Source organism: Saimiri boliviensis, chromosome 7 (genome assembly GCF_048565385.1).
Source record: "Saimiri boliviensis isolate mSaiBol1 chromosome 7, mSaiBol1.pri, whole genome shotgun sequence".
Classification (NCBI taxonomy): domain Eukaryota; kingdom Metazoa; phylum Chordata; class Mammalia; order Primates; family Cebidae; genus Saimiri; species Saimiri boliviensis.
The window spans coordinates 20993832-21008431 of NC_133455.1; the positions used below are offsets into that span (position 1 = coordinate 20993832).

The following is a 14600-nucleotide window of genomic DNA, read 5'->3' on the forward strand; positions in this document are numbered from 1 at the left end:
GCACACTCAGGCTGAGTGCAGTGGCTCACACCTGTAATCCCAGCACTATGGGAGGCCAAAGTGGGTGGATCGCTTGAGTCCAGGAGTTCAAGACCAGCCCGGGCAGCATGGCAAAACCCTGTCTCTGTTAAAAATACAAAAATTGGCCGGGCATGATGACATGCACCTTTAATCCCAGCTACTTAGAGGCCGAGGAAGGAAGATCACTTGATCCCGAATTTAGGTAATTCTCTCACCTCAGCTCCCCCAGTAGCTGGGACCACAGGCAGGCGACACTGTGCCCAGCAAATTTTTGTGGCTGGTTGGTTGGTTGGTTTTTTTGTTGTTGTTTTTTGTTTTTTTGTAGAAATGGAGTTTTACTGCTGCTCAGGCTAGTCTCAAATTCTTAGCCTCAAGGGATGTGCCTGTCTGAGCCTCCCAAAGTGCTGGGATTACAGGCATGAGCCATCTTGACTGGCCTGCAATCTGCTTTTTAAAAATTTGTCCACATCCTCCCATATTAGTCAACTTGATGATTTTCACGGCTTCCTGGCATCGCATTGTTAGGCGCAGTGTAATTAATTCAGCTAATCCCCTATCGATGGACAGTTGGGTTGTGTCTGACACGGCTGTAGTAACACACCCCTGCTGCAGTGCCCTCTGAAGCATATGTTGGCCCATCTGTTCAAAAATCTCTGCAGGTGAATTCTGGAATGGGCTTGCTGGGAAAAGACAAATGACATCAGTGATACCAGCAGCTGATAATTCTTATGGATTTGGAATGTGCTGGGCACCATGCTGTGTACTTCACAGGCATCCTCTCATTGCATCCTTGTGACTGGCCAGGCGCAGTGGCTCATGCCTGTAATGCTAGCACTTGGGAGCTGAGGCAGAAGGATGGCTTGAGCCTAGGATTTCAAGAACAGCCTGAGCAACACAACAAGACCCCATCTCTACAAAATTTTAAAAATTAGGCGAGCGTACTGGCTCGCACTGGTGGTCCCAGCTACTGGGGAAGCTGAAGGGGGAGGATCACTTGAGTCCAGGAGTTCAAGGCTGCAGTGAGCTATGATTGCCCCACTGCACTCCAGCCTGGGCAACAGCAAGATTTTGTCTCTAAGGGCAAAAAAGCAAGTCTTGTGACACACTGCAGGCGGATGCTATTGTGAACTGCCCATGTACAGTAGTGAAGCATGGGTGGGTGCCTGGCGCCACCTCCCAGAAGTGCACCATTCCCACTCCCGCCAGTGTGTTTGGCTTGCTTCTTTTGAAAGCACTTTCCCCATGAGGAGCTGTCCAGGCACCAAGAAACAACCTGGGAAGTGAGGCCATCTTCTGAATGTGTTGTAGGAGATTAGGACAGGGGTCTGTAAGGGAAATCTAACAGTCACCCATGCACCCCACCTCACCTTGCCCTTCTCCCCGATCCCCACCCCCAGGTGCGCCTGCATCGATGTCCGACACGCACAGAAGGCCTCACGAAAGTGGACCCTGGAGATGGATGTGGCACTTGTGCAGTACATCAACCAGCTCTGCCGCCACCTCGCCATCACACCCGCACGGCTCCATCCCCATGAGGTGTACCTGGACCCCGCGGATGCTGCTGATCCCAGAGTGGCCTGTCTCCTGAGTATGTGGCCCTGTGCCTGTGCCCTCCCTGCTGCCTGCTGTCAGCATGCCCCATGACGGGGGTGTTTAGAAGGGCTAGATTCATTTAGATGTCCATCGAACAAACACTTATGAACACCTGCTACACGCTAGGTGTTCAAGGAAGAGGGGGCTGATGAAGCAGGGAGAGAAAGGCAGGGAGCCGGGACTGTGGCCTAATTAGTCTGGGACCTTTTTTAATGCCCATGACAACAAAGCCAGGTAGCAGATAAGGAAATACAAGGCTTGGAGGGAATGCCCAGGCCCCTGCCTGGAGGCCCCACTGGGGACAGGCTACCATGGGGCGTGAGAAGTGTTTATAGTCTGATAACTTGTAGTAGAGATGTTAGCCTTCATAACAGGGAACACCATGTTTTTATTAAAAACTAGGATTGCACACAAAAAAAAAACTGTTAGTTCCCAGATGTCCCCCACTTACAAGGTGTTGGCAAGCAGCTCAGCACACTCATACCAGGCCCCTGCTCTCTCCTGGGTGCCAAGGAGGTAAAGGTGGGTGAGAGGTTGTCCCTGACTTCCGTCTGTCACAGCAGAGTGTGAAGAGTGAAGGGTTGAAGGGCAGTTCCAGTGGCAGTTTTCCTGGTTTTGATATGATGTCGCCATTGGGGACACCAGGTGAAATGTACACAGGACTTTTTGTGCCATTTTTGCAACCGCCTATATCATTATTTCAAAAAATAATGACATAGGCGGTTGCAAAAATGGCACAAAGAATGGTATCATGCACAGCGCTGGCATGGCCCTGACGGTAGATGAGGGGGCCTTGGACCCCTTAAGAGCCCCACCTCCATCTGGCCAGCCAGGGCCTCGCCCTTTGTGTCTGCTTGGCATAGGCACAGGCATCTCAGGGGCTGCTCACTCACTGACAGCATCCCCAGGGTCCCAAGTAAAAAATCCCCCAGTCCCGGTCCCAGTGATAGGGACCCCCTGTGTTGCCTATGAGTCAGGCATCTCAGCCGATCTGGGTCAGGATCTCAGTCTGACTGCTCCCGTGCCCTGCAGACGTGCCCATCGAGAGCCTGCGCCTGCGCTTTGCCCTGCTGCAGTCCCTCAACACCACGCTGGAGACCTTCTTCCTGCCCCTGGTGGAGCTGCGCCAGACACCCATGTACACCCACAGCATCGCCGCCCTCCTGAAGGAGGCCAAAGGTCAGTGCCTGCACCTACCCTGGCCCTGCAGGAAGAGAGAGGTGACCTGCAACATGCCAGGGCCAGAATCCATGGGCAGGATCCTTGGGCAGCTCCCCAGGAGACGCTTCCCCCCAGTCTTTCATCTAGCAGGCAGGGCTCCTCTGGAGCAGCAGGTCCACCCAAGGGAAGTTACTTTAATTATAAAAGTAGCATATGCTCTGAAAAATCACATTATTTTAAGGTTTTTAAATTAATTCAAAATATATGAAGGTCTGTTCACTATCTGGCCTCCAAATCCCTACATGCCAGAGGTGACATTGTTAACAGATGAGTATCCTTCCAGACTTTTCTCTTCACATACAAATAGATGCATGTGCGCGCACACACAGAGCTTTTTGTCTTTTTTTAGGTATAATTTTCTACATTCTGTTTAGCAACTGTAGCTTGTATTGTTTCTAGAAATCGTGTGTCTCCTGGGAATGACAAAGGGTAAATGCACCTAGCCACTGGGTGGAGGCTCACACACCGCCCTCCACCATCAGGACCCGGCTGTGCTGCCACCAGGGACCCTGAGAGTGCTACACCTAGAACTGAAAAGAGTTCTAGGGGGACTGGGAGGGAAGGGACGTAGCCCCACCCAGTTCTCTCCCATGTTCCTCTCCTTAGGGCTGATCTTCTATGACACGAAAGTGACAGTGATGAATCGAGTGCTGAATGCCACCGTGCAGCGGACAGCGGACCATGCAGCACCTGAGATCACCTTGGACCCGCTGGAAATTGTGGGAGGTGGGGTTGGCTGCAGAGACCAAAAAATGCAAAATAGCATGCCTAAACACACTAGCAGATTTCTGGAACCCAAAAGAAGCTTCTAGAAGAAGAGGGTCCAGGGCTGGTGCCGCGGTTCTTCCTGTTGTTCTGCTGGAGCATCCCGGTGTGTGGCTTCCTGCTGGAAGGTCCCCTCAGGAGCTCATTCCAGGCAGCAGCGGAAAGAGCATAGCAGAAGGAGCTTGGCTTCCTGGGGCCCGCCAGCTGCACAGGGTCAGGCAGGGCAGGCTTTGCTCTGATCAGCCATGTGCCTGCCAAAAATGGGGATTCCAGCATCAAAAAAAGGAGGAAAAGGGCATTGTGGGGAGGCCCCCCAGAGTCTCTGCCACAGCATATAGACAGACAGAAGGGAAACATGCAGAAGAAATGAGAGAGGAGTTGGGCGGCAGGTAGGGGGCAGGGAGGACCTCCCTGAGAGGCAGATGGAAGCCTCTAGAAGATGAGAAGGGGCCAAGCACTGGGAGCCCAGGCGAGTGGGTCCAGCAGAGGGAGCCACGAGTGCTAAGACACAAAAGGATCTAAGGTGTTCTAAGGACAGAGAAGGTACAGGGGACCGAGCAAAGGAGTGGGGCTCCCAGGACAGGCACAGGACTGCTAGGCCGGGAGTCTCTCTTCAGGGGAAGGGCAGAGGACAGCCACGGAGGGGCGATTTGATCAACTCATCTCACTTTCCAGGGGAAATCAGAGCTTCTGAAAACTCCTACTTCTGCCAGGCTGCCCGGCAGCTGGCCTCGGTGCCATCGTCTCAGCTCTGCGTCAAACTGGCCAGCGGCGGCGACCCCACATATGCCTTTAACATCCGCTTCACTGGGGAGGAGGTACACGGCACTAGTAAGTGGCGGCCTGCTGGGTTCCCCGCTGGAGGAGGTGTGTTTAGTGTCCAGCCTTAGCCCCAGCTGCCCAAGACCTCATTTCCAAGAGTAAAAGCCACGTCCTCAGCATCCGCTCTGCAGAAGCCAGGTCTGCACCCAGAGTGACCTCACGCCCATGTCCTCCAGACCAGCCCCGTGTGGGAGCCACAGCCAATCCCTCCTGGGCTTGGGGATATGGCACTTCTGCTCAGGGCACCCTCCATGCTGATTGGCAGGGTGTTGGGGAGCCCTTGGTTAAGATGGCACCTGGTGTCATGGCACTCTGCAGGGATGAGGACTGTCAGCTGAGCGTGTGCTCCCTCATGACCCTCTCCTGCTTTGCCCCAGACATTCAGGACGTGTTTCCACTGCGGATGGAGAAGAAACCTCATTTCTCCACAGCTGGTACACTGCAGGAAAGGCTATCCGGGCAGGAGCGAGCCCCCACCCAGCTCCTTCTCCTCTTTCCTCTGATCTGCCCCACGGGAACGCAGCTGCCTCCCACACGGGGGACCTGGCATCCTATGGGCAGGCCTCCCAGGCCTCTCTGAGAACAGCTCTGGTTCACTGAAAGCGCAGACTCACACTCAGCACCTTATCCTCCCCACAGCAGCAAACCTGCCCACAGCACCAGCCCTGACCCCTCCTACACATAGGGAGACTGGGACTCTGCAAAGCCAAGTCACTTCCCAAGGTCAGGCAGCCAACTGGGGTTCCAGGGTCCAGCCAGCCCCCTGGCCTTCCAGGAGTCGGCGGTCAGGACTCACCTGCTTCTCCCTGAAGCAGAGGTGAGGGCCAGGCCTGCCATCTGCCCCTGCACTGGGCCCCCACACTGCGTTTTCACATGGTTCTGACCAAGCAGGGTATAGGTACAGGGTATGGGCACAGCTGTGCTCAGAGCTCCCTGACCTTAGGGTACCACACAGGGAAGGGCAGGGGAGATTTGCAAGGAAACCAAAGGCCCATCTTGAATGGCAGCAGGAGAGGAATTGAGCAGTTACCATTGCCCTTTGCACATTCACACATATGTCCATTCCTTATGCATTCATTGGACAAACATGAGCCTGGGCAGTGGGGGAGGCAGTGCTGAGTGAAACAGGTGGCCCTGCCCTCAGCCTGGCCTGGGGGACAGACATGGACCAAACAAGTCCACAACTCAGGCAGGCTCGCAGCTGTGAGAGGTGGCCTGCGTGAGGACCTGCAGTGACCTCACTGAATCTTCGAATGGCCTGTGGGATAGGTACAGTCACTCTCCCATTTGATAAATGGGAGACTGAGCCTCTGGGACATCTTTCCCTCCATGGTATTCCTGGGTGGCCCTGCTAGTGAGTGACGAGCAGGATTGGACTGAGGCCTCCCAGGCCTAGGGCAGCTTCTTCCCACCCACCACAGCAGCAGACAGGCTGTGGAAGGAGTGGCTGCTCCGGCCAGCAGGTGAGAGGGAGGGAACAGTGCTGCCTCCTCTGGGACACCCGAGGTGCCCATGTGTCTTGTCTGTCCTGCAGGCGGCTCTTTCCGGCACTTCCTGTGGCAGGTGTGTAAGGAGCTGCAGAGCTCCTCGCTGTCGCTGCTGCTGCTGTGCCCCAGCTCAGCTGTCAATAAGAACAAGGTAGGCGGAGCCTGGGCGGAGGCCCCATGCCCCTGAGCTCAGGTCCAGGCACAGTGGCTGAGGGTGGCAGGGTGGTGTGTATCTCATCACAGCTAAACATTTTCAGAAACCCTCCCAGTCTGTGAGGACAGGTTCTTGCCACACTGGCTGGGCAAGCTCTGGGAGCTTGCAGTGGCTTCTCTTGCCTGCCACAGGATGTGGTGGCCTGAAATGCATGTTTCCTGGTGGGCACAGAGGCCCATGCCCAGGTCACCTCATGTTCACCTCCACTTCCAGGGCAAGTATATCCTGACCCCAAGTCCCATCACCTACGGGGAGGAGCAGCTGCTGCACTTCCTGGGGCAGCTGCTGGGGATTGCAATTCGGGCAGATGTCCCGCTGCCCCTGGACCTCCTGCCCTCCTTCTGGAAGACGCTAGTGGGCGAGCCCCTGGACCCTGAGCAAGACCTGCAGGAAGCAGACATCCTCACCTACAATTACGTCAAGAAGTTTGAGAGCGTGAGTGCAAGGCGCAATTCTGGGGACCTCCCCACCACCTCGCTTAGGCCTCCATGCAGACCTAGCTCCCTGCTAAGGCTGGGTTGGGATTCCCCCAGAGGACCTTAGCGGTGTGAGCCATCTGCCGGGAAGATGTGTCTCATGAGGACAGAGGCCTCTGGCCTCCCTCCCTGTTGGCAGCAGAGACTGGAGGTGACATGACCAGCCCTGCTGGCCCTCCCACATTGGTGCCTGTCACCTGGCCATGGGCAGCGGCTCCTGGATCTGAGTGAACAGGCCCTGGGGGAATGGCAGTAGTGTGCAGGTTCAGAGTTCTTTCAGGCCGGGCGCGGTGGCTCACGCCTGTAATCCCAGCACTTTGGGAGGCCGAGGCGGGTGGATCACGAAGTCAAGAGATCGAGACCATCCTGGTCAACATGGTGAAACCCCGTCTCTACTAAAAATACAAAAAATTAGCTGGGCATGGTGGCGCGTGCCTGTAATCCCAGCTACTCAGGAGGCTGAGGCAGGAGAATTGCCTGAACCCAGGAGGCGGAGGTTGCGGTGAGCCGAGATCGCGCCATTGCACTCCAGCCTGGGTAACAAGAGCGAAACTCCGTCTCAAAAAAAAAAAGAGTTCTTTCAGAGCCTCAGAGCGCAGGAGTCAGCCCTAGGACCATCTGGGGTCAACCAAGTGGGAAGCATCAGGGTGGAGCCCTTCCTGCCTGTCCAGGGCACGCTTAGGCCATGCACAGATGTTGAGAGCATGATGCTGTCTGCCCAGCGCCCCCCTATAGGGGGATGGGGTCCACAGTCCCTCTGTTCACTCAGCGGCCATCACTGAGGCCCTGTCACAGGCCAGCCAGGCTCTGGACTCTCACCCTGTCCTCCGGGAGTGTCCAGGCTTGCCCTCCTGCGTGGTGGAGGGCAGAGGGCTTTATTCCATTATCACAAGGCCAGGAGGAAAGTGAGGCTAATAAGGGAAGTGACTTGCCCCAGCCCTCAGAGCTAGCAGGGAGCAGAGCCACCAGGAGCCCAGGGCTACCTGCTCTGACTCCCAGGCCCCCCAGCACCTTGCACCTGCCACTGAAAGAGCCATCTGGCTGAGTGTGGAGAGTGACCTCCCACCCAGTACCCCTCAAGGCCACGAGAGTGGACATCGTGCTTGAGGCCTGGCAAAGGCTGCTCGCTCCTGGGCCTCAGGTGAAGGAGGTTCCAGCTGCTTCTGCCTTTGCCGGCAGAATACTCCATGGCCGACCGAGGCACTGCCTGTTCAGGTCTCTGCCATTGTCCCTTGCATCACTCAGGGCAGCCAGTACAAGACAATAGCAGAGCCAGAGTCCTGGAAGCCAGTGGCTTCTCAATAGAAACAGGGATGACGGGGCATTATCTAAAGGGTGGAAGAACACCCACAGTGGACTAGGGGTTTACGCATCTCCTGCACTCCTCCAAGGAGTCCTCCTGGGGCTCTGGGGGACAGTGTGGGCTGGGGCAGCAGGGGATGTGAGGCAGGGTCCCAGCAGACAGGCCAGCTGAGGCTTCTGGCTACAGGGATGGCCAGGGCCCCAGAGGGTGTGGGGTGCAGAACCACATGGTGTAGGGGGTGTGTACCAGGAAGAAATCCTCTCGACTTGTGTTGGTGGAGTGTCTGCGGCAGAGAGGTAGGGAGGTTGCTACAAAGGAGAGTCCAGGCTTAGACCCAAACGCCTACCTGTCCCTGTCCCCAAGCTGCAGACTCCTTTGGGTCCGACCCTGTCGTCTCCCCGGTAGCCCCACAAGCACAGTGCGATTCAGTTTCCCCTAGACCCTGATCCCGGTTGCCAGATGAGGAGAGGGAGAACCCTGTACATCTCTACAGACAGGATAAGGAGGGCTGTCTGGTGGCAAAGGACAAAAATCCCAACTCCAATCAGCTTTAGAAAACATTGTTTAAAATTATTTGCTCTTAAAAACCATGATGGGTTTGACTTCAGGCAGGGCCAAATCCAGGTGTCATCTGGTATTGGTCTTCAAACCAATATTAGTGTTCGAACAGTGTCATCTGGTATTGGTCTCAGGCCTCCGATCCAGATTGCTAAAAAAGAAAAAGAAAAGAAAGAAAGAAAAAGTCCAGGCATGGAGGCTCGCACCTGTAACTCCAACACTTTGGGAGGCCGAGATGGGCAGATAATCTGAGGTCAGGAGTTCAAGACCAGCCTGGCCAACATGGTGAAACCCCATCCCTACTACAAAAATACAAAAAGTAGCTGGTGTGGTGGCACACACTTGTAGTCCCATCTGCTCAGGAGGCTGAGGCAGGAGAATCGCTTGAACCCAAGAGGTGGAATGAGCAAAGATCACACCATTGCACTCTAGTCTGGGCAACAAGAGTGAAACTCCATACCCCCCAGAAAAAGAAAGCATAATTCGTTTCAGGCAGTCCTTCCAAGCACGTGGGCAGAGGTGGCCTCCAGCAGTAAAGGGTTTCCCATCATACAGTCGATGCATGCCAGTGAGAGAGGACTGCTGCCTCCAGACATTCATGGGAAAAGGCCTGGAATTTGGGTCTCATTCACCCTGTCTAGGTCACACACCGGCTCTGAACTGATGGCAGGTTCTGATTGGCCAAACCTGTGTCACGTGCCCATCCACACAACCAAGGGTAGACCCCACCAGCTGCGCTTAGGGTTTGCCCAGCCACCTCTGGAGATCAGGGTTACACCTCATAATGAGCCTCTCTCTGCCTCCACCCTCCAGATCAATGACGAGACTGAGCTGGAGGCCCTGTGTGCCGAGATTGCCTCCCAGCACCTGGCCACCGAGAGCCCTGACAGTCCCAACAAGCCCTGCTGCAGGTTCACTTACCTGACCATGACGGGCGAGGAGGTGGAGCTGTGCAGCCGGGGCCGGCACATCCTTGTGGCGTGAGTGTGTGCGCATGGCGGGAGCTGGCCCGGCCAGCCAGCTAGGGTGCGACAGCAGCATCTGTTCCTGGGCAATGGCACAAAGACCTAGGTTAGGTGACAGGTGGATTTCATCAGAGGGAGATGAGGCAGGATGGTGGGTGCCAAGGAAGAGGGTCCTCAGCAAAGGACCTTACTAAGAAAACAGCAGCTCTGAGGTGGCGATACCAGAGGCAGGAGAGGACTGGGACGACCAGGGCAGCTGGGCCTAGGCCTCTGCTGAGGGAATCCAGGACCTCTGGCTGAGTGGGTGTGGCCCCCCAGACCCAGCCTCTTTGGCAGCATTCTCCCTCACCTGTGCCCCTCACCCGGGCAGGTGGGAGAACAAGGACATCTACGCGGCAGCCATCCGGAGCCTGCGGCTTCGGGAGCTGCAGAACGTGGAGTGCGTGACAGCTGTGCGGGCTGGCCTGGGCTCCATCATCCCCCTGCAGCTGCTAACCACGCTCAGCCCGCTGGAGATGGAGCTGCGCACCTGTGGCCTCCCCTACATCAACCTGGAGTTCCTGAAGGTAGCACCCCAGGCCTACCTCCCTGTCACCCTTAGCTCCTGCAGCAGACATCAGCAGTGGCTGGTCTCAGCTCTGTCCTTGCCATAGACCTGTATTGTCATCTCCCTGTGCTCACAGCTCACATGCTGCACTCTGCCCCAGGATTGGGCCCAGCCTGCAGACCCCAGGGCTGGGGAGGCACTGGGTAGGTGGGGCTCTGGGGCTCCTGACACCTGGACCTCTCCTCCCCAGGCCCACACCATGTACCAGGTGGGGCTCATGGAGACAGACCAACACATCGAGTTCTTCTGGGGGGCCCTGGAGATGTTCACTCAGGAGGAGCTGTGCAAGTTCATCAAGTTCGCCTGCAACCAGGAGCGTATCCCGTTCACCTGCCCCTGCAAAGATGGGGGCCCTGACACCGCCCACGTGCCTCCATACCCCATGAAGATTGCCCCCCCAGATGGCACAGCAGGTACTGCCCTCCCCTGGCCATATCCCAAGTGGGGACACACTAGCCCTTATCTGTTTGGAACTGGGGCTGCCAGGCCCCACGTGAAGGGAGAACAGTGAACAGGAGCCCCACATGCCAAAACCCAGTCCTCAGCGAGGATTTGGGCCGGGCAGGACCCAGCCATCCAGGCCTGCAGTTAGGTACCTTCTCATATGCTTCAAATCTTGCAACTTTTAAATGCAGACAGATGGTGAAAAGAAGCCAAAATGAAGTAATTTGCTGGGCAGACAAACCCATCAGCAGTTTGGCACATGCGCTGTCCAGCAACTGTCTCCCCTTTTCCCCTCCAAGAAATTCTCCCAGGTTCTCAGGCCCTCATCTCCCTCCTGCTGGAACCCCCGGATTGGCCTGAAGCTACCCAAGGAGGCAAATCGGGAAGTGGGGCCAGCCCAGCCTCCCTAGGAGCCTCCCAGCCGTGGGCCCAGCCCTCTGACCTTGGCTTGGTTTCTTGTAGGTTCCCCAGACTCTCGCTACATCCGTGTGGAGACCTGCATGTTCATGATCAAGCTTCCCCAGTACTCCTCTCTGGAAATCATGCTGGAGAAACTTCGTTGTGCCATTCACTACCGTGAAGACCCCCTCAGTGGCTGACAGGAGGGAGCCCCAGAGTTAGGCTGTCACTGAGACACCCGCTCTGCTGGCTTGGGAAGCCCGCCACTGTGGCCCGTCCCTCCAGGGCCCTGCGTGAGGAGGTGGCAACATTTTGCTTTTCTGAACTTTCGTCCACATTCCAGGGCCTCCTGGAAGACTTAACCTTTTGTCTTTGTACGTTTTGTGATGGGTTGGTTCTTTTGCTGCCTGTTTGTGGTCTATTTGTAGGATAGTTTAGTTCCCTGACAGTTTGTGTCTAATTTGATCTTCCTGGACATTGTCCCTCGTGGCCACCAGATTCTGATGCCATAAGGCCTCAGCTGGTTCCTCATCACAGAACCACCCAGCAGGAAGCTGGGGGTGCAATGGCCTCAGCCACACAGAGCATCCGTGCTTTTAGCAGAACATCTCCACAGATAAGCCTGTGGCCAGCCGTGCCCTCCAGCCTCGAGCTAGAGTTACTCCCGAGGCAGCAGCCCTGGCAGGCCTCCCTTCACCTAAAGGTGGCTGGGCCAGTTGCCCAAACACACGAGACACATAGGGAGTTTTATGTGCTCATCTTAGTGCTTTAGAACTTGCTCCCAATCTTGGCTTTTCTGAGGAAAAGCCCACGGTGGTTCTCCCCTACCCCTCCCACACCCACCCCTATCTGCTGTCTGTCTCTTCTGGGCCCTGCCTGGTCTGATAGTTTTCATCTGAGGCCTCCTCGGGACCAGGAGACTCAAGGGTTCATCCCAACCTTAGTTCACAGAACCTGGCTGGGTACATTCCAGCTGTAGGGAGTGAGAAGACACCCAGAGTTGGGGGACAGTGCTCAGGTGGAGGCCTCCTCCGAGACTCTGGTTGAAGAGGAAAACACATGATTCAAGCCTACCCCATGAAAAAGGAGCACAAAACACTCAGAAATGGCCCTTCCTTCCTGCAGTGACTCGGGAACAAGGGAAAGAGCCGCATCCCCGTTTTCAAAAGTGTGGCCTGAGGTGCTCTGCTCAATTTGGGATCTGCTTTAGTGACCCAGACACTCGAGTCTAGATGGAGACTCCAGTGGGATCCTTCCGCCCCTCTGGCCAGCCCCGTCCAGCACCCCCATCACCCCGTGTGTGTGTGTGTGCCAGGGCTGAGCTGCCCCCAGGCTCACCCACTGCCCCAGTGCATCTGTGCCCCCAATAGGTCTTTGTCCAATGGTACTCTGTTCATGAGCAGCACAGGCCATCTTGTTGGACACTGTCACTTTGGACCTTGCCAGGTCTCACAGAATCGCATCGCTGTATTTATTGTATAATATTGTGAATATTGGAAGTTCTGAGTGAGTGCTGTCTAGAAGATTTTGGAGTGTGGATGCTGGTCCAAGAAAGATGTGCCCTGGCCTGCTGGAAAGATTGTAAGTTCTAGAGATAGAGCCGTTAGCATCCATTTCCTCCTTGTAACTCTTAGGAAATGCATCAAGGACCATTATATAAAGGATCCCCTGACCTAAGGACGAGATAGACCTAGGGTTAATCGTGACAGCTGCATCAGTTATATTTGATGCAAGTCACCTCTGGAGGTGTGCACCCGCAAGCAGTCCCCCTGCTTTGAAAGAAGATGGTCAGCCCGCTGCTCCCCACAGCGGCCACAGCTCCCTTGAGTGTGGGGGTCACATCCAGGATGTATTCCTGACAACAAGGATCCTCTTATTTTCATTTCTGCTTACATGAAAGAGCCTTTGGATTTATTAGAAGTGGTTTTTCCTCCCTGTATCTTTAAATTCTTGGTTCCCTCCAGTCCTCATCCCTTGAATGGAATTGTCAGCTACCTCCCCAGGAGGGGTTCAGAAGCTTCTGTTGGCCATCACTTGAGTAGATGACAGCTGTGAGGTATCTGCTGCTAACATGGCTGCTTCTCCGAGAGCACATTGAGGTCCAGACAGATCCAAACCTTGGCCCTAAAAAATGTGTGCTGTAAAGTTACTTGATGTATATTTATTATAATTATTTATGGTTGCATTTAACAAACTTTTCATTCAATCTGATTCTGTTTACACCATGCTGTGTAAAAGAAGCTCACTAAAGGAAAAAGTCACACCAATAAATAACCTTCATCTAATTTTGATTTACCTTAAGAGTTGTGTGATCATCTACTCTTGCTGAGCAAGTTCAAAGGCTGGCATGCTTGGATGGCTCTGATATTTAAGTGCTTCCAAGTGGCTAGGCATTAAAGTGTTTCTAATTATTATAGTCTCTTGGCATTTGACATGATTCTTACTCTGTGAGGCTTTTAAACTACCCTTTCCCCAACCTGACTCCTGAGTCTGTGCATTCCACATAGAAATTTTGGAGACCGGAGAATCCAAGGTCAAGGCTAAACCTAACCCCACATGCCTTGCCAACAGCTGGTCCTGGCAGCTGGTCTATGCGCTTGGGCCTGGTGTGGCCATTTGCCTCAAGTAGATCATTACCCTGGCAGAGTCTTGGCCCCTACTAGACACATCTCCTTTGGGAGCAGGCAGTGGATGGATGTAGACCCACCTTGTGCAGAAGGGAAATACAGTAAAGAGGTGAGGACTTGCTTAGTCCTGCTGTCCATGATCAATGCTCAGCTCTTTGCACAGCTGCCTCCCCCACCAGGGAGCTCAGGTTGGCTATACTCTGGGTAATCTAACTCAGTTCTCTGTGACCTGCTTGTCCCCTCCTGTTCCATGGTAGTTCTCACCCAGAGTCACTTTATTCTCATTCTCTCAGCTCCACCTTTCTTGTACTTCATAAACGCTAACTTTGGAAGAGTGGCTGGCAAGATGGCGGGATAGGAACACCTCCAATCTGCAGCTGCCAGTGAGATCAATGCGGAAGGTGGGTGATTTCTGCATTTCCAACTGAGGTACCTGGCTTATCTCACCAGGACTGGTTAGACAGTGGGTGCAGCCCACGGAGGGTGAGCTGAAGCAGGGTGGGGCATCACCTCACCCAGGAAGCACAAGGGGATGGGGAACTCCTTCCCCTAGCCAAGGGAAGCCACGAGGGAGTATGCCGGGAGGAGTGGTGCACTCCAGCCCAGATACTATGCTTTTCCCTTGGTCTTCACAACATGCAGACCAGGAGACTCCCTTGGGTGCCTGTGTCACCAGGGCCCTGGGTTTCCAGCACTAAACTGGGCAGCCATTTGGGCAGACACCAAGCGAGCTGCAGGAGTTTTGTTTTTTTCATACCCCAGTGGTGCCTGGAACACCAGTGAGACAGAATTGTTCACTCCCCTGGAAAGGGGGTTGAAGCCAGGGAACCAAGTGGTCTAGCCCAGCAGATCCCACCCCCATGGAGCCCGGCAAGCTAAGATCCACTGGCTTGAAATTCTCGCTGCCAGCACAGCACTCTGAAATTGACTGGGGGATGCTTGAGCTTGGTGAGGGGAGGAGTGTCTGCCATTACTAAGGCTTGAGTAGGCAGTTTTCCCCTCACAGTGTAAACAAAGCTACAGGGAATTTTGAACTGGGCGGAACCCACTGCAGCTCAGTAAAGCCACTGTAGCTAGACTGCCTCTAGAATCCTCCTG

At 54.8% G+C, this 14600-nt stretch overlaps 1 protein-coding gene across 8 annotated transcripts in view; it reads left to right on the forward strand.

Annotated features, from left to right (window-relative positions):
* HECTD4 (HECT domain E3 ubiquitin protein ligase 4) overlaps positions 1 to 13176 on the forward strand; it is a 238568-nt gene extending 225392 nt beyond the window's left edge. For all 8 annotated transcript variants that reach the window (XM_074402205.1, XM_074402206.1, XM_074402207.1 and 5 more), the window contains exons 67-76: positions 1419 to 1609; positions 2647 to 2793; positions 3442 to 3561; positions 4276 to 4431; positions 5957 to 6060; positions 6337 to 6558; positions 9274 to 9440; positions 9796 to 9991; positions 10223 to 10445; positions 10939 to 13176. In XM_074402205.1, the coding sequence (XP_074258306.1) occupies positions 1419 to 1609; positions 2647 to 2793; positions 3442 to 3561; positions 4276 to 4431; positions 5957 to 6060; positions 6337 to 6558; positions 9274 to 9440; positions 9796 to 9991; positions 10223 to 10445; positions 10939 to 11075 (1663 nt within the window). In that variant the 3' untranslated portion in view covers positions 11076 to 13176. The remainder of the gene's footprint in view (positions 1 to 1418; positions 1610 to 2646; positions 2794 to 3441; positions 3562 to 4275; positions 4432 to 5956; positions 6061 to 6336; positions 6559 to 9273; positions 9441 to 9795; positions 9992 to 10222; positions 10446 to 10938) is intronic.
* Positions 13177 to 14600: the final 1424 nt, after the last annotated feature.